General features: G+C 39.8%; 1 protein-coding gene across 1 annotated transcript in view; it reads left to right on the forward strand.

The window, feature by feature from the left end:
• The window catches only part of frem2a (FRAS1 related extracellular matrix 2a), a 65,875-nt gene that overhangs the window by 19,766 nt on the left and 26,132 nt on the right, over positions 1 to 19,977 (forward strand). The window contains exons 3-4 of the mRNA XM_042499407.1: positions 4,195 to 4,341; positions 16,013 to 16,243. Coding sequence (XP_042355341.1) covers positions 4,195 to 4,341; positions 16,013 to 16,243 — 378 coding nt within the window. The remainder of the gene's footprint in view (positions 1 to 4,194; positions 4,342 to 16,012; positions 16,244 to 19,977) is intronic.

Below are 19,977 nucleotides of genomic sequence, written 5' to 3' on the forward strand. Positions count from 1 at the left end.
CGTGAAAGGTTTCTTCCTGAGGTCAATGATATACATAGTATCTTTGTAAAGAGAAGGACGAGGAGAAAAGAAATGTGGGGGTTACTCTGGGAGAGCAGCTTTACTGATTCTCTTTATATGAAAATATGTGTTATTTAATAGTAAAAAGAGGCAGCATTTCCTCTGGTTTATTTTTTTAAAGCGGCCTACAGTGCATCCTAAGGCTCATTTATACTTCCTTTTTCTACAAAAATAGATTTGTCAGTTTCAAATGCTGTAAACACCACTGCCCTCATACTTCCATGTGTCCTTTATGTTGGCATAGATATAGCCAATAGATGGCAATAGAGGGGAGAGTCAAATGTTTTGAACAACACCAAACGAGGCGACAGTGGAGGAGGTTGTAATAATTTACCTTGTAACAGAGGCGAGTAGAGGTAGAGGTGTTGTAGATAGTGGTTGTTTGGGAGGCTATTAAATACACCAAAACGTGTGGATGGAGAATTCTTTTGACTAAATTATCGACTCTTTACATTTTGCTGTTTTTTAAAAATGTCCTCATCGTCTCCTACGGTCGTATCTCACTTGAAAATGAACACAAAGTATGGACAGAAGGCTGCTTCCGTGTTCATATTCATATATAACGTTAAGCATGTATTAACCCCCCTATTTGATCTGTATTTGCATTGCAGCATTAAGTTTTTAATTGTACACCAAAGTGTCCCTGTCAAGGCCACCCAGGAGGAAATTTTGAAAGTTATATTAAACTTTTTTTTTCTAAACACAAACAAATAAAAGCGCCAAAAATGAGATTAAGTAAATGTTAAAATGTTATGGCTAACAATTACCATTCCCTAAACCAGCAGGCACGCAGCTTTATAGGATTCATTTTAGAGTCATGAATCTGGCCACAGATGCACTTTACTCCACTTACTTCTGACAGATATATTTGGATGTTTAGCTTTTTCCTTGTTCAGATTTGTTCACCAGCTTGTTAGTACAGCACTATTTGGGGTTGGGCACATAGCGTAGTTGATTATTCAGAGATATTTTGCTGAAATTAAGTTGAAGACCCAAACGAGATATAATGATTTGGTTGACATGCAGCACCCGTCTTTTCACTTACTGTACTGAACATATATGATTACAAGCCCTTTGTGATTCTAAAATGGTCTCTTTCGCTGACAGCGATATTCTGTAAAGTAGATCCTACATCACAAGCCAGCATCAAAACTGAAGCATCAAAGTTTTTCTCTGCAGATTTCTCAGAGTGCCCTGATCCTTGAAATTTTCTGTGCAGAAACTATGATCCTTAATTGGTTCAAAACAACCCTCATGGTGAGTTTTTTGTTAGGAAAGCCTTTGAAATCGGGTGTAAAGTGAATTTAGCTCTATTGAGGATGATTTCAAAGCTGCTTTTTTGTACGGTCAGCACATGTGAGAGGTCTTTTATCCCTTCCAAAAGGCTGGAGGAATGAGACAATCTGAAGCCCTCTGACTCAGATCCCTATTGGCTGCACACAGCTCTTCACCTTCAGTGGGAGGTCACTTAGAAGTACTGGTGCACACACACAAACACAAACACAGACACACTAAGATCTTAGGCAGCTTATGCTGCATTTACTATCAGGGAGCGGGGATGAAAGTGAAGGTTGCAGTGAAGTCGGGATTGAAAAGTTGTGTGTGTTTGCGTGGGCGTGTGTGCGATTTTGTATTTGCGACCGCTAAGTGAAGCCTGAACTTGGCCCACAGGCTTTTTGGACGATACACAAGCTCTGATTATATTAGCTGTCTCCTCACCTCAGCATGTTGTTGCAATGTCTGCCAAGCAAGAGAGTGCTGAACTTTTCACCTCTGCTGCGTTTTAGCACCATGTCGGGATACCATGTTAGAGATATATTCCAACAGAGAGCTGAACCTGTATGTGCACTTTGTTGTGGTTGGTATCATCTCCATGTTTTATAGTGCTATTTATAATATTTTATCGATTGGATTTGAGATCTGCTCTTATTTTATTTGTTATCAGCATGTCAGAGTGCAGGATTAGTAACAGAGTCGCACCACCTTTTTTACACCGGGAGGTTTGAGCAGCTATGCTGCTCTGCTTTCTTTATGACCTCTACGATGATGGAGGTGAAGCGCTCCACTGCGTGTGCTTTTAACAGCCTTACAGCTCCAGCATTTAAGAGGCATATATTACTTGAAAGAACAAACACCTTTGAAATTGTCCTCAATAGAGCCAAATGAGATTTCCTTTCCGACAGCCTACACATTACGTTTGAACAAACACTCCTCCACCTCTGCATTTCCCTCTGCCAGTAAAGCACACACACACACTCATTTAGTTTAGCACTTACAGGAATGCCCTGCTTACTTAGTCATTGTTTAACACCACACAAAAGAAGAAAAAAAATCCCACCTCCACCTCTTTTATTCAAGTTTTACAATGCTATCTCATTATTTCTTTTCATTATCGCAGAACTCAATCCATTTTCCCCTGGCGGTGGGTAAATTAGCCACACAAAGCAGCATCCTTCCTGTCTGCTTGCTGAAGTGACAGCTATTGAGTAGTTCTATTAGCCTAGCACTAATATGACCATTTACTGTGCAAACCATTCCTCAACAACACTGATTGGCTGGCATGCATCAAATCTTCAGGGTGACGTGCACAAGCGAGAGGATAACACTGTTCAACAAATTCTGTATTTAACTGAAGAGGACATTACAAGATTGACTGTTTAAATGGTGTAAAATTGTGTAATTTCATTTTTTATGAATCTGTAAATATTCAGCAGCAGATGTGTTGTGAACGTTTGGACTGCGCATTGAGCATAATTAAAACACTTCTTCTTCATTACAGTTTTACAGTAATTGCCCCCTTGGGTCACAGAACCCCCCCCCCCCCCCCCATACTTTCCTTTCCAGTTTTTACAGAATATTGAACTCAGCATTTAGTTTTTAAATCCGCACAGATGCACCCCAGCATACAGTATTTCCACAGTGACAATATGTTCACACTTGCACTGTCTTTCAGTCCTGCCTCAAAACCCATCTCTTCTCCTCTGCCTTTTCTAGCCCCCATCTCCACCCCTTTTTTTTTTTTTTTTGTAAAGTGACCTTCAGTTCAAGAAAGGTGCTATATAAATCCAATGTAGTATGTGACATTCAGAGCATATATATGAGTAAAAGTTTTAGCCAGGATTGCATTCTCATGGCTCTCAACATGGAAGTGGCTGAGCCGGCGGCTAACAGCTGGTAATAATGGCAACAGTGCTAACAGAACTTACTTTGTTAACGTGGAGGTGAACCAGAGGGTGGGTGTTACACTTCCACTACAATGACATTTGGCCACCATGGGTCAGGAAGCCGGAATCAGCGAAGACAGCCAAAATAGCGCAGAAATGAAGCCAAAATCCTGCTGGTGACATCATTTGGAGCCAGAGTCTTTGCAGGAGTGTCTTCCATGGTGGTCAAGGTCTCGCACATACACACGCCTGACCAGTTGTGATTAGCGTTACTGAAGGCAAGCAAACACAACTGTTATTAAGGTATCAAATCCCCCCTTTGTATAGTATTAAATTATAAATTAAAACCAAACTTGAAAAAATCTTGGAAGAAAAACCAAGACTTGAACATATATAGCTTTCTAAAATGAACAAAACCATCTTTGGGAAAAATTTAGGCACGTACTTCAAGATTTTAGTTTGGCTTATGTCCCATTTACTAACATGGAGGGGGTAAGGTTTATGATCTTCAACTTCAACTTCAACTTCAAACAACTTTATTTATCCCAAAAGGGCAACTCAATTTCACCTATACTTGAGCCAGGCATCAGGGGGCGATGAGATGTTTTCTAATGAACATTTTTTAAATATAGTTTATTTGATAGGGACAATGCAAATAAACATAGTACAACTTCCACCTGCTAGAAACAAGCTGTAGTAACTGATGCCTCACATATAGAGATTGTAGCTATTGCTAGTTTCCAACTCCTGTCCCTAGTAGGCTTCTAGTAAAGAAAAGTAAAGAAGATGATATCAAGGTTACATACAATAGAGTGCATTCAATAACAGCTATGGTAAAAATAAGACAAAAAGGTGAATCAACATATTTGGCCAGCCGGCTAAGTATGAGGACTTTTATAAAGTAAAACACAAAAAAAAAAATGTTCACAATCAGGAGTAACAAAATATGTTCTCTTTTCTCTTTGTCCAGGTGGGAACAAGCTTAAAGGACAGCAGTTTCGTCTGGACTGGGCCTGGATCTCTCTGGAGAAAGAGTACTACGTGGTGGATGAGGAGGACAAGTTCTTGGAGGTGGTGCTCAGGCGGAGAGGATACCTGGGGGAGACATCTTTCATTGGTTAGTCTGTTTGTCTTTCAGTCTCTCTTCCCTTCTTAGTCAAGAGGACATAACTTGTGTTTTCGGCCATGCTAGCAGGTTGACCCTTGTGATGAAAATGTAGGTCTGAATTAGTTCACCATTTTGGTCCAAACTGAAATATCAACAAATGTGAATGACTGCCACAACATTTGGTATAGACACTCCTTGTCTACAGAAGATATAAATACTAAATACTAAATACTTTGGCGATCCCCAGATGTCAACTGTAGTGCCAGAGTGAGGCGTCTCAACAACCTACTGGATAGATTGCCAAGTCATTTGGTTTATTCATATCCCCCTCAAGATGAATAGTAATTAATTAAGTGATGACCTGGGTTTTCATCTAGTGCCTTTATCATAATATTTCTATTTTATTTTAAATTTTGACAAGATACAAATTACTGAACTGATGACATTACCACCGGCTTCGGCTGTACTTTGTCATTTGTGCTAATTTATGAATGTTAGCATGCTAGCACGCTATACAAAAATGGTGAACATGGTAAACGGAAAACTGCTAAGCATCATCAGCATAGCATAGTAGTATTTTCATTGCAACCATGATAACATGCCAACATGCTAAAAAAAAATAATTTTCATTTCAATCTTATTAGCATGCTGTTGTTTAGCATTTAGCTCATAGCAACACTATGCTTGAGTACAGCTTTACAGATCTGCTTGATTGGCTTTAGCCTCTAAATGTTGTTTCTGTCCGTCAAACTGACAAACTGTTACAGTCTCTTTTTCTGTAATATTAATTTAAACCTTCATTACTTTATATATTTGTTCATGTAAGGTTTCTGGCTCTACATTTCTGTTTCTATGTCTTACAAGCAGAAGAGAAAAAGCGTGCAGAAAATAACTTTAAAGTGCTATAGAATCCAGGAAATAACGCACAACTCACACCCTATTTGTCTGCTTTTTTGCTTGTATGAGGGTAGCTAGTATACCCAATTTTGTCATTTTCTTCACTGCAGAGCTTTATGTACCTATCATTCACATAGAGTGCTGCTCCAAAAGATCTCCGAAAGATGAAGAAAAACAAAAAAGCAATCGCAACAGTTCCTTTCAACACACACTGTAACCAGATTTATCCTGTAAGCCAAAGTAATTTTGTTTGGCCTTGAGCCATTTTGGAGTTTGCAAAAATATTTTTTGTCATGAGTTAGAGGAAGCTAGATGAGATGGCTGTGAGGTCAATGTGGTGCCCTGGAAGTGGCTCTATTTTTTTTTTTTTTACCAGCCCATACAGGAAAACATTGTCAGGAAAAGTCATTTTGCTACCTGACTGGCTGTGAAGCAACATACAATTTTCCTTGATCTTCAAAATTCAGCTTTATCTGCCCCAGTTGGTCAAGTGTTTGTCACAGTGGGGGCATGAAATTGGCATCAAAAGGAGCACTTGTCAAAATGCAATAAAAATGCATTTAGCAGGTGGATACAACAAAATCCACAAAGAAAACTCTGACTGCATTAATAGAGACAAGCTTACTGAGGTTACATCAAGTCATTGATGAAATAACATCACTGACATCATTGTCGTCACAATCAGCAGAATTGTTACCCCATTATCTCCTTGTCTCTACGAAAAAGCAAAGCTGTAAATACGAATCAATGTTAATCTCTTTCTATCTGATTGACTTTGAGGTTCCTAATGGCTCTGACGCACCAAGCTGACACTCAGCTGTTCAGTGGCGTATGGTAACTGCTGCCTTACAGTTTGACTGGCACAGTTGGCTCCCAAAGTGCCCGTTTACGGTTGGCTAGTTTTCGTGTGTTATTTGGAGTAGAAAAATTGATCACTTTCAATTCATTTTCTCATGCTCACCAGTTGGTTGTTGGTTGAGGTCTTCACAGCTGCGTTTTACAGAGTGGAGCACAAATTATGACAATAGACAGGAGGCGAAGCATGCCGATGCGTCAGTCGATCTTTGTCAAGCTGTTTTATGTAGGTGGGTTTGATGCATCAGAGCCCCAAACTGCAGTGTAAAAGGAAGAGTGGGGGAGAGATTGAGATGATTAAAGGAATACTTCACCCACAAAATGATCACTTGTATATCAGTTACTCACCCTGTGTTACACTGAATTCATGAAGAAAACGCCTCCAAGGTGAAGAAATCCCAAAACAGAAAAAAAAAATCTTGACGAACTGAAATCACAGGGGGTGAAGTTTAACAACAGCAAAAGTATATCAAAACATCGGTTTACAAACTCTCACACAACTCATGCAGTAAAATCGAAGTCTCATTTATCCAGTTGTATGCACCTCAAACACATCTTTTGCCAAAATTAACCTTTTTAGAAAGCTTCTGTGTGAACGGTCTCATGCATGTAGTTAGTAGTTAGTGTGCCTGGGAATGCACATACATTTAAACTCTGTTTATGGAATGAAAGTTATTGCCAGGGACACTACTTGTATGTGAAAATGTTTTTAAAAGTAACCTAAGGTTTTGAGGTTTGAGAGGAAATGCATGTGTTTGGGAGGTACTAAGCATACGACTGTATTAATGAGACTTGGATTGAATGCAAGAGTTTGTAAATCAATGTTTTTGATATAGTTTTACTGTTGTTAAAGGCAGCCTCCTTATTTTTCTCACTTTCTTGATTCTTTTTTCAGCATTGAAGCATGCAAGTATTAGTGAGCATTGATATGCAAATAAAAAAAAAGTGTTCCTTTAAGATCAGGCCAAATACAAATACTTAAGTGTATCGTTGACCATTTAAAGCACGCTTATCGCAGTCTTGCTTTTGAAAAATGTGTCAGTTTTCTGAGAAGAAAACAAGCTGTCATTACAGTTCGTTCCAAATTGGACCTTTTTTACTCTTAAAAATTAGCTTACCATCCATCAAAGATAGTTAGTCATCACAACTCTTAAATGAGACATTTTACAAATTTGTCAGAAGGCTGATAATATTTGTGAATCATCAGCAAACTTAAAAATAAAATCCCATCGTGCTGGCTGCAGCAGTCTTCACTGTTCAAAAGTGGGCAGCGAACCCACTGCTGGCTCTGTGCTGCTCAAATCCCAAATCCAGCCAGTTACACAAACATCAATGCCAGAGTTTTTAATAAGCTTTTTGACCAGCAGATGGAGGTGGTTTTTTTTCTGTTGGAAACAACAGCCCGGCACGTTTTTGTGCTTATGTCTGAGTGCTTGCTTGGATTTGAAGGTTAAAAGGCTGATGATGATGTTGTCCCTGAACACTCCTCTTAGCCCTGACTTTGTCAAGCAGCTCGTTCGCTCTGGAAGAAGCAGCAGCTGTAAGCAGCTTTAACTCTCTCACACCTCTCATCATCATTCTGATCCCTTTTAATCGTTGGGTCAGGTGCTAGAATCACAGTGTAGCAGTTTATGTAAGCTTTAAGACTTATCTACCTGTGCGCTGGTGTGTGTGTGTGTGTGTGTAGATGTGTGTATATGTGATTCCTCCCTGGAAGGTTTTGAGTGTATCTCTTGGGCACACATGAAAGCTTGCATTCTGACTCTCATCTCTTTGCGCAGTCGGTGTGTGAGCACCTGGTTATCTCCGACCACACACACAACACATTCACTTTTAAGACCTTCTTTTCATTGAACGGCTAACATGCTATGTAGACGTTGTGCTGAAATGCATCGGTGTAAAAGTGTGACGAAGTCCTCCTACCTAGCCGCAGCTACATGTTGAGCTGTGGCATTTTTATGCATAAGTGCATGGTCTGAAGGGAGATTAAAGAGTAGGAACGTTTACTTGTAACCGTAAAAAATAGTGTATCATCCACCACAGCACCAAACCAAAGTTACCCTGACAACAGTAGTTTAAATAAAATCTGTATGTATGCTTGCATGTTGTGTATGTTTTTCTGTTTTTGTGTCTTTATGCCCGGTGTTGATGTGTTCAGGCACTGATGATGAAATACAGTCGAGTTTAGGGCAACACAGAATGAAAAACAAAAAGTGATCGAAGTCTAATAACTTTCATAGATTTCAATTTACTGGACTGGTGAACAGAAGAATGGAGTGAATGAACCAATAACAGAGTGGGGACATACCCAAGGTGGACAGAATAGCAAGAACACCATACAATGCAGTCAAAATCAATACACTCACAGAAATGCCGCTGTTGACTGATATTGAGCGTTAATTGAACTCCTTATAAGGCAGTATATGTCGCTGTTTAGCAAATATCTCATTTAGAGTATGTGTTGTTGAGACTCCAATTGTGTTCCTCTTACTTAACTTTCATGAGTTTGGCTCGAGTCTTAATGATTTTTTAGTTTTGTCCTTGTCATGGTTCATCGTTTTGCAGTGTGCGTGAAGGATGCGCTTGACTGGCCTGTTCAGAAGCTGTCTCATTTCGCCTTGATATCATTGATTGTCGGATAGCTATTAAAGGTGACACGTACTGCTGGCTTTCAAGTTGTGTGACTCTCTTGTAGCATTGTCTTTGTAATTTAGATTCAGATGGAATGGACAAAAACAGCAGAAACACATTTTGAGACAGAGTGGTAACTTATAAGAACAAAATCAAAGCAACAAAGGCAACTTAAAAGCTTTCAGTTAAATTGTAAAAAATAATTGACAGATAAACACTTGCTACCCTTTGAAAATGAGAGCGACATCACTTTTCTTGTGCTGCTTACAGGCACCTTTTAAAATTATTCAAAACTTTGAACCTTGAGCAAATTGGCTCAATAACTTTCAAAAACATAGGACAAAGTCAATGAGCAAGGAAGAGCAAATGAAGAAAAAAACAATGATGATGATACAGTGCAGTTAAGAGTATTACAACTGAGACACATTTTTCAGCAAATTGGATTTGAAATGAAACAATAACTATGAAGTCAAACTGTGAACTTCCAGCCTTATGAAGGCTTTATAAACACCCACATTAGGTTGCCCAAACCCGGTAAGGTCCGAGTTGACCCAAAGGGTCTTGGCTTGGATTAGGCTTGCAAGATTGTGCCACAAATGTCTTTTACAACACTGAAAAGATTTTAATTGACTTTAGCTTGTAATAAATGTTGGAATATTGTTGTTTTTTTGTTTTTTTTTACTGTGTAAATCCATGTTTTTAGTCTGGCCTAGGTCCAAAACCTCTGCCATGGTTCGGGCATGGACAAAAATTATGTAGGTTAATGTAGGGTTGGGCCTGATTTTTTGGGACCAATCAGAACTCTCATCCACATCAGATAAACAGCAAAGGAGCTCCAACCCTGTTTACCCACCAGTTTGTGGGGACAGAACATTTTGAAGCATCATATACAATATTTGGTTGGAAATCCTTTCTGAAATCTACAACACACAAATTATCAGCAGGCACTAAACTGAAGCCAGTTTCGCTTCTTTCTTGTTTCGGGGGTTTTATCTCTTTAGTCTGGTTTTTAGCAGTGAAATGCATAATCAGTTGGATTAAGATCAGGTGACTGATTTGGCCACTTAAAAGGCAGTTTTACCATACAGCCTCCTTGGCTGCCTTGTTAGTATGTTTAGGGTACTGTCACATTGTTGGATTATTGGTCGATAAAATGTCAGAAGATGGCAAAAAATGCCGTCACAATTTTTCAAAGCCTAAGGTGACATAATCCAGTCACTTGTATTGTTCCACCAAAATCCAAAGATATTCAATTTATAATTAGATAAAGCTGAGAAAATCTGTGAATTCTCACATTTAAGAAGCAAGAACCAACAAATGTTTGGCATTTTTGCTTTTAACATTTAACCAATTATTGGAATTTTTGCCATTTAATTTTCTGTGGGTTAACTAATTGATTTGATCTACTTTACTGTTTTTAACTCTAAAGAGGACTACGAGTCTGTCTAGCTGATATGGTTATGAACACCCTCAAACTCAAAGTCAGCACTTTTACTTCAGAGTTTAAGTTAAACCAAAGCAATTAGGCCTAAAAACATCATGTTTTTCGTTTTGTGTGTATGTGTATGTATGTATGTGCGTGTGTGTGTAAGGTGTGCCAATGGAGGATATGAGGGGGTTGTAACATAGATCAAAGATCACAAGTAAAACAGAGCTGTAAATGCAAAGATAATTGATGATGGGAAAAAAATCATGTACATATGAAAGGAAAACAAGAAAAGGAAAGGAAAATAGAAAGCCACACAGGATTTCCTGGCAAACATAGACACTGTACGAGCAGGTAGATGGACAAGTTACATTAGATTAGACAGTGAGAGTGTCAGGGATGAAAAAGCAGGGTGAAATACACTCCACAATGTTGTCAGAAGCTTTCTGCAGTTGCAAGGGGTTTAGCTGATGAAAGCCACTGTGGTGCCAGGCAACGGTGGAGGCGAGCTGTTACACATGCTCCATCACAACAGGACGTACAGGTGGAGAGGATCAGTGAAGGAGGAAAGCAGAGATAAGATCAAGGTTCAAAGATGCCCCCTGTGAAGCAAAGCTCAGGCAGAACAGGGCTGGACACGAGCATAGGGATCAGATTGGATTTCTTCTACCGCTGTTATACCTCACTTTCTCACTTCTTAAGAAAAAACGACTAAGATATCGGCTTAATTCTCCATGGGTGTTTGCCCTCTCCCTAACCTGCTGCGTCTTCTTCTAATTGAGTTCTGCTGCTTTTTTCCTGTCTCTTGTGACACTGTCCCACCGACTTGTCCACCCACTTAACCTTGGTTTCTTTTCATCCTTAATCTTTCCTCACCTCATCTCGTTGTGGAGAGCGTTTGGTCCTTTTGCTCCTAACCTGCTTTTCCTCATCAAAGACGCCATGTCTCTTCTTCCTCCTCCCTTGCTGCCTTATAGCCCTGGGTCTATGCCATAGGCTGTCTTATATTCTTCCTCCACCCACTCGCCCTTTGTCATTCGTCTTATATCTCTTCTCTCCTCTCTGTCTCACTCCTGCACTCATTCGCTGTCTATTTTTGCTTCTATTTTCCTTTCCTTACATGCCTTCTGTATGTGGTTGTTACATTGCATTGTATCTCTTCTGGTTCTTCTCCATCTTTGTTTTGTCACATCTTGCTCTGTTCCCTCATCTCTCAAAGTCCTCATCCTGGCCACATCCTTTCTTTCCTTTTCTGTCCTTTCCTCTCTTCTTCCTGTCTTCCTAGCTGTATGAGTAATACGAGGAACCCCGTGGGGAAACGAGGTGGAATTGAATTCTCATTCTTTTTTTCTTTTTTTCTTTTTTTTTATTCCTCGCATAAGTCAAAGCTTACTCCTTGAAGACAGTTTTTCTCCCCTTTCTGCGATGTCCTTTTCTGGTCCGTCCTTGCTCCGAGAGATAAATGAAGGATTGTTAACAAGGTGTACATTTCCCAGGTTAATCATTTCCTGTGGGGTGTACTGTATCCCAGCCTCATTAATGTGTCCAAGCAGGGTGGATGGAGTGACAATTTCATTTCACAAGGAGAGAATAAAAAGTGCCCCCCCCACCCCGAACCTCTTGTCGGCAGATCTCCTCCTCATCTGCCTTGATGTAAAATGACCTTTATGGTATAATGAGCACGCAGGTACCTGCAATCATACATTTCATGATGAATTGTTTAATTTACATGCAGCTTGTTGTTGTTTTTTTTTCAACAGTGAAAAAAACTTCACACTACAGAAAAAAGAAAGGAAAGTTTGCAGCTGTAAACAGGATTTGTGTGTGTGTTTTTTAGCAACTCTGTGTTTGTGTGTGAGTTTGTGTATGTGTTATGGAGACACAAACACAAGGGACTGTAGCTCTGAGGAACAGCACCGTAGAGATCAAAAGCCCTCGGGTGGGTATATTTCCACCTGCTGAGAAGGAACCCCAGCACGACCCCAGGCAACACGTGTCTCTTCCCTCCGGGGAGTCCAGCAACAGTGGCTCAATGAGGCTCCACCCTTTTAAGATCAACGCTCTCTCTCTCTCTCTCTCTTCTAGGCAGGTTTTCGTCTGGTATTTGAATTAGATGAACTGATCATCAGAATAGAAAGATGAGAAAGATAAGATCTGCTAAGAGGACACTTTTCGAGTCGAATTGCCTAGTTTTCACTGTTAAGACTAATTTATACTCTTTTTACATATAGGTGTGTATATAACAATCTAGACCCTAGGCTTTGACGTTATCTATTTTTTTTATACCTTACTGAAATTTCCCTGGGGAATACAGTATGTGATGCTATTTGTGTGCAGCGCTACTCTGGTTTTGTTCATAATAAACCCTTAATTCTGCAAGTTAGATGTGAAAATGTGCTGTTTTTCCCTGTGGTCACTCTCTGCTGCTGCTGGCCAGCTGTTTACTAGTCTTGACATGTTATCGCCCCCCAAATGTGCAGTTGCCATCCTTTTCAGTTAAGTTGCCTGTTCCACTGATAAAGGCTCACCTGGCGCGTAATGTGCACTACATGCAATAGAAATAAAATAGACAGATGGGTGGACATGAAAGACAGATTTTGGACAAAATCATAGTGAAATAGTGTGATACTACCCTACCAGACCCCTCCAGGTTGTTGTTTTTTTTTCTGGTGCTAGCACAGTCAAAAGATGGCAAAGTTTCTTGATTAGTTTGTCTGTCTGAGCAAAACTTATCCACAAAAAAAAATATCTAAACTGTTTCTCCACAAATTGCCATGAAATTTGCTGTTGATAGTCCCGGTCTTTTTTATTTTGCTGACTCCTGTGACCTTTTCTCATTCAGCACAAGCAAGCTGAAAATTTAAATTTCTGCAAGAGAAATGTCAAAATCTGATGGCAGGCTGCCATGGAATTTACTACTCACATTTATGCCTCCCAGAGGATGAATTTTTTGAACCAGAAATTGGATGTGTGGCAAAACTTTATCTTTACATAAGACAACAGACACTTTATTGTCATTGTAGATGTACAACAAAATTATGTTTGGTGACTCTGAGGCTGACAACTACACACAAACGAAATAAGAACATTACATTAAAATTACTTTTAAAACATTTAGACAAGATGAGAGCAAGGTACAACCTTAATTATAGCTGATATAAAACAGTGACAAGTTACACACAACATACGTATTCATATGAAGTGAGCCTTAAATACCAATAAATAAAACGGCAGTTGCAGGTTTATAGTGTATTGTTAGTTATTGCACAATAAAAAGTGCATATGCTCAGCAGCTATAGGTTAGTGTGTGCATGTGTTGTGGAGGCGTGGGTGAAGGAGGCCACAGCTCCAGGGAAGAAGCTATTCCTCAATCTGTTAGTCCATGTTTTTATGGTCCTCTATCTCTTTACTGATGGCAAAGACACAAACACACTTTGGCTCGGGTGGTTTCGATCTTTACTTATGCTGCCAGCTTTCTTTTAAAGGCAGCTAACATATACAGTGTCCGGGTGTGGGAGCAGAGTTGCTTCAGTTTCAGGTGAGAAACAGGATTTGAGTGCAAGCTTAGTCATATACAGTACAGGTGGAATTTGTACTGAACTCTCAGATGCCCCATACTATAGTCAGTATTGCTTAGAGGGATACTTTTCCAAGTGGGTAGTTTGTGTAGATGAACAATGGTAAACTTTCCTCCATTCTACCAATGCCCAGATATCCCTCCTTTCCCCTTCTCCAAATTATAATGTAATTTGGAGGACTTTCACTGGCTCTTGGGGCTGTTGCTCAAACTACAGGTAGTACTATTGTTGTATTGCCCGACAACCCCGCTGCTGCTGCCCAACCTTAAAGAGTACACAGCAGATCAAGAGACACATCTACCCCTCTCTCGGTCTCCCAAACTCCAACCCCAAATCCAAACAAATGATAAAACTAACTCCAGATTACGTTAATGCACTTCCTATTTCTCGCGTAAAATGTTTTCAGAAACGTATTTTAACACCCAATTTAGCTGTGATGGCAAAACTTTGTGAACAGGAAGTGGGCGCAACACTGCTTGATGCACAGTAAAAACAGAAGAGATCAAAGGGTAAAACTAAGCTGCGCTGATCAAATATAAACCAAGATTCTGTTACTGAGATGCATATTTCTTGCCTCAGATGTTTCCAGAAACATGTTTTAGCTTACAGTTTAACTGTATACCAAGATCTAGCCATTCGCCATAGTTCCACACGGACCAATCCATAAAAAGTCACATACTAGCGGGCGTGTCGAATAAGGCACTTTGCATTCTGGTAGTTGTAGATTTTCTGCCTCTTGAGCAAAAGTGTCCTTTTTGCTCAGTTTTCTCTTGAGGGCCTTCTTTTTATCGGTGAAATACTTATTTAAGAATGCAGCTTTTTCATGATAAAGTGTTGTAAATTCATAGTTTTTTGATGTATCTCAGAAAACTTGACCCAGGTTAAGCTGACAGGTCCACTCAGCAAGTGAACCAATGAACCATGAGCTGTCCTGACTGAACTTCCATTAGTCGCGTCTTAGATTTCCCAGAAAGACTTTCAACAGTCCCTTGAGAAGTAGGTTTTTGTGTGTTGTATTAGTGCAGCGGCGGTGAGCAATAATCATAAGCTATTCCTGTTGAGAAAAAAAACAAGAAAAGTTGGGAGATAACAATACTTTGCCAAAAATGGAGAGAACGAGGGCGTTACATGTAATGTGCTGCTGGCTGCAGATCAGGTCAAATGTAAGAGAGTGCAGCATTTTATTATGTGGTGATCATCTGTGGAAAATATGTTTTCTCTACACTTGAAATTGGTCCAAAACAGTGAGCCCAGAGAGAAGTATTTTATGATGTTTTGGTTTAACTCTGCACCCAACTGAATTCACTTTGCTCCTGGCAAAATGAACCCAGAAATGCACCAAAAACCATTCATAACAATCATGAAGCTTTCAGTCCCATTTCCACGCTCATGTTTGGGGTTTGTGAATGAATATAATCGCTTACGGTCCTCACAGGGACAGCAACATGAACCGAGTGTGACTGTGTTAAAGTGTGTATTCCTGTGTGTATGATTATTTTCAGCTCAAATTTTGCATACAATACTCAGCGCTCAGATCTCACTGTGTGTATGATCTAATGTATCCAGTCTCATCTGCATGTGTTTGTCACCTTCTTTTTTCTCTCTGCTGCTGAAAAAGGAAAACAAATCCTTTTTTATTTACAGGCACATGCATCAGCCTGCCATGGCTCTGCTCACCTTGTTCTCACGAGGCACTGCGAATGTAGACAAAGGAATATGAACAGCACATTTGCAAATGTAATACATTATTGTATGGCTTATGCCACCCGGGTTTGCTTGATGTGCGTTTGATGTGAAACCCAGTGGTACCAGTAAGCTCTGCTACTTTGAAGAAGGTGTACTGATGAGCATGAATGTTAGATGAATTGTTGTAAGTGGATTCATATGAAGGCCCCATTATAAGTGAAAAAAGAGACATTTGAAGAGAAAAGGAGACACACTCACACACTCGCATGCATACCTAACCCTTGGGAAACAATTGTGGTAGCTAATCCATCTCAGTAAGGTGGAATATGCTTATTTAAACGCTCCAGTCACAAATTCATTTCACACATTCCTGAGGCTCTGTAAGTGATCAGTGAAGAAAAATAGACGCAACGCTCTTTTTCTCACCACTCTCTGAACAACATTAAAGGGTGTGAGTATCTCATCTGTTTTTCATCTGTTTCTCTTCCGCCTGTCACCCTTTAATGGTCGCTTTCCTTTTTTTTTTGTCTCTACTTCTTCCTGTCTGTCATATTTGTTAATCTGGCCTCTTCTTTCCCTTTTCCATCCCTTAACTTGTGTCTCTCAGGCATTGGCACGCAGGATGGAAGTGCGAAGAAGGAGGAAGATTTCAGGGGCAAGTCCCAGAGGCAGGTGCAGTTCAACCCGGGACAGACCACAGCTACGTGGCGGGTTCGGATACTGACTGATGGAAAGTACGAGCAGGCAGAGACCTTCCAGATACTGCTGTCAGAGCCGGTGATGGGGGTGATGGAGTTCCCTGCCACAGCAACAGTCGAGATCCTGGATCCTAGTGACGGTCAGTCCTTTTCTTTCATGCACACTTTATATCCTGCATAAAATGAAAACATGAATACTTTTAGGGTTGAATATTCTTTTGTGGTGACAATAGGATGGAGTTTTTTTTCTCCACATTTAAATCACAATAGAATCAAAAGCTGAAATGTATTTTTTCATTTTTGCATATTTTGTCTGAAGACTCAAAAGTTTTTCTATCCTGAAAGTAACAATTTGATGCTGATGGAGATGCAGAATATCAGGTGTTGGTAGCTTATCTGAATAACAGGGATGCCTAGTTTCTGTAAACTCTGGCACTCAGATTATAAAGAATTAAAATGCACATAGTTGTGCAGGTTACTGAAAATTTGTAATTAGTCACAGTTACTTCTCTCAGAAGTAATTAAATTATTTCACCAATTACAAACAATCAATTACTCAAACCAATTACTGTATTTTAAAGTAATTATTGACTATGGTGATTTACTTTTGCGTTAATCTCAAATATCTGTTTCAATTCTCTTATTAAGGCACACAGCCATATTTTTTAGTATTGCTGTGTCACAGTGTGAAACAGGGCAACTGTCATTTTTTTAACTGATGATTATACCCATTGTCACTATGACGAGAAGTTAGTAATAGAACAATAAAACACACTATGCTTTGATAGGCCTATTGACTGTAGCTTTGACGTGCCATCAAAACAAACAATGCAAGTCAGTTTTTACTGTTTTGGAGGAATAAAAAGAAATAACTGTTTCTTAGACATTTTTGTTTTTCAGTTGTCTCTTTGCTAAAATAAAACCAGAACATACAGGAAATATGCATACAGCATTAAAAACGCAAATGTTTTAGAATAAAATGACTAACAGGCTAAAGTTGCAGTATTTAGTGTGACCTGCCTTTCCTCCTAGCATATCTTAAACTCTTTTGGGCAGACAATATGAGATTTACAATACTAATCTTCTGGTGTATTTACACCAGGTTGCATTCAGAACATGTACAAAGTTCAATATGGATTGTTTGAGCTACCTTTTCTTATTTCTGTACAATTACATGTTTGTTGTTTATCCCTTTCTGTGTGGAGCATAACAAACACAATTTATGATAGTTAAACTCACTGGAAGCTGTCTACTACTGTACACATTTCCTGTATGTTTTGGTTGTATTTTAGTGAAGAGACCACTGAGAAATAAATATGTATGATAAATACAACCTTGCTAGCAAACTCTAGGGTGGCCTGAGACTTTTACACAGTACTGTCCCAATTGCAATGGAGTTAACCCTGACACTGGTATTGTAAAAAGAAAAAAAAAATTTTTTAGTGACTTATTTTGTATTTTCCACCATAAATGTTTTTATTCAGATAATTTTTTAGATTCCATGTGATATTGGTTATTACCTCCACAAAGGAGCTTATTTTTTCTGTTCAGTTTTGTTTGTTTGTTAGCAGGACTGTGGAAAAACTGCTGGCTTGATTTTCATTAAACTTAGGGAAAGGGTGAAGCAGAGGCCAGAAGTGAAGTCCTTCAATTTTGGAGGAGATGCAAATCCCGGGGTAGATAGACAAATTATTTTTCAACATTGTTAACATTGCAAGATAGAGCATTTGGCCTTGGTGGAGGTCTGCGCTCTCAGAGTGCCCCTCTAGTTTAGAAATCAAACACCACCTTTGTGGACAGACAGTATGGAGGACTGAAAATGCAAGTTAATAGAATATTATATCCAAAGCAGAGGTATTTGATTTGCCAATCTGAGTAGACATATATGACTGCAGGCACAGTGAAGTTTTTGACATTTCTAATCCACACCACACAAAATCCCAACCGCCACTCAAGTATTCCTGCTACAAAGCAATAAAAGATGCACAACCCTTTACCGTATATCACACTTGCCTTGTGAAGCATCAGTCAACTTGGCACACAGAGAATGAAGAATTGTCAATATAAACACTGTCTACTGTAGATATAAAGTCATGTCAAATCTATCCTCAAGGAGGTAAGGAGGAGAAATATGACGTGACAGCCAGCAGAGATTTGTTTTCAGGATGAAGATTATGTTTCTGCACTCGCCAAAAATACTGAGCACAATGTTTATTCCTAAAACCCAATGATACAAAAGAACAGTATGATTAGAGCTCCTCGTTTATTTATTCGTCCATTATCATCAGGCCTAATCAAAGGTTGCCAGCCATATAATTTGATATTGCTGTTTAGCAGTTGTCAAACCCTAATACTTGAGTACAGAAAGTGTGTCTCTCTCTCTCTGTCTCTCTCTCTCTCTCTCTCTCTCTCACACACACACACCGCACATGCACATGCACACGTGCGCACGCACACACACACACACACACACACACACACACACACACACACACACACACAACACAACACAACTTCAGTCTTTCGCTCTCTCTTAAATAGTTTGTAATCTGCCATTTTCCCTCATTCTTTGTGTCTTTGCCTGCAAATTGAATTGCTAATGGAATATTGAGTAGTGCGACAAACTGGCACTGGCTCTGAATTCCTCTGCTTCTTTCACATTCATTTTTTGTATGCTTCACTCCTTGCCTCAGTGCAACTTTTAAGTAATTATAGATGTGCAGCAAAGATGGAAACACTGAAGCTTCCATTGTTGTGACACACAACATCTGCTCTCATCACTCTTTCTCTCTTTCCAATTCATCTACTCACTTTTTCTTTCCCTGTATCTTTATCTCTTCCTCTCTTCCTCCACTCGCACCCTCCCTCCTCAATCTATCCTCCCCTGTGGGTTAATTATGGTGTGTGTGGAGGGCAGGGGCTGGTTTGTTTTCTGTTATCTCTGGGGATTGTCTAATGTGACAGAGATGTGCCACTCTGTACTCTAATGGGCCAGTGAAGCTTTAGCTATGCCTGTGGCGTTAGCTGTACTCCAGCTTCTTTCTCTAATGATGAAAACTGGCTTTGTCTGGTCCTCTGCTTAGCCCGGAGATTCCCTCCCCAGAGGACATGTCAGCTAGGCTAATAGCTTTAGAGGAGGAGAGAGGATCGCTAAGCTTTAACCGAAAGTGTTCCAGAATTAAGCAGAGCGTAACAAGCTGAGTTTGTTCTAACGGCATGGACAGGCTGTGTTTCTGCATGCACGAATGCCTGGAGCTCTTCTTTATTGTTTTCTGTTTGTTTTAGTCGTAAGAATGCGGCACCCTCCGCAGCCCTTCTGTATTAGCCTGTTGCTACTTTGATTAATAATGAGGAGTGGGCTTGTCCTGTAGCGCGGTTGCCTGTGGTGCACCCACTTTTCAGTGCTGCAGCAAACACAAACTCTCTTTAATTACAGGGTGTGATAGTCCAGCTTTCCTCCTGCAAAACTTTGTGACTTTCTTCATATATAATCCATGCACAGTGCTGACTGAAGATGAAGGTGGCAGCCTGCTGTTTGACTGTTTGCTGCAAGCAGTACCAGCATCTCGCTACAGTCAGTGATATCTTTCTCGCTTCCTCTATACAGCGGGGATGCTATATTTCAGTAAAACTGTTACTCTGCTGCATTTTTCACCAAGGTCATGCCACTAAATGATGAAGAACTGTTTTCTGCTTTGTAATTTTTTCGTCTGAGATCGCAAGGCCGGCTGCAGTCAAGCGCACCCTTGTGTAATTATGAGAGCTTTGTCTCAGTTAGGATGTAAATCTCCGGACTAATGTAGGACACATCAAACGAGAGACTGCTTTTTGTGACTTTGCTGCTGCTTTGAACTGTGGCATGGTGTTTTGCTGT

This window comes from Plectropomus leopardus, chromosome 13 (genome assembly GCF_008729295.1).
Source record: "Plectropomus leopardus isolate mb chromosome 13, YSFRI_Pleo_2.0, whole genome shotgun sequence".
In the NCBI taxonomy this organism is placed as follows: Eukaryota; Metazoa; Chordata; class Actinopteri; order Perciformes; family Serranidae; genus Plectropomus; species Plectropomus leopardus.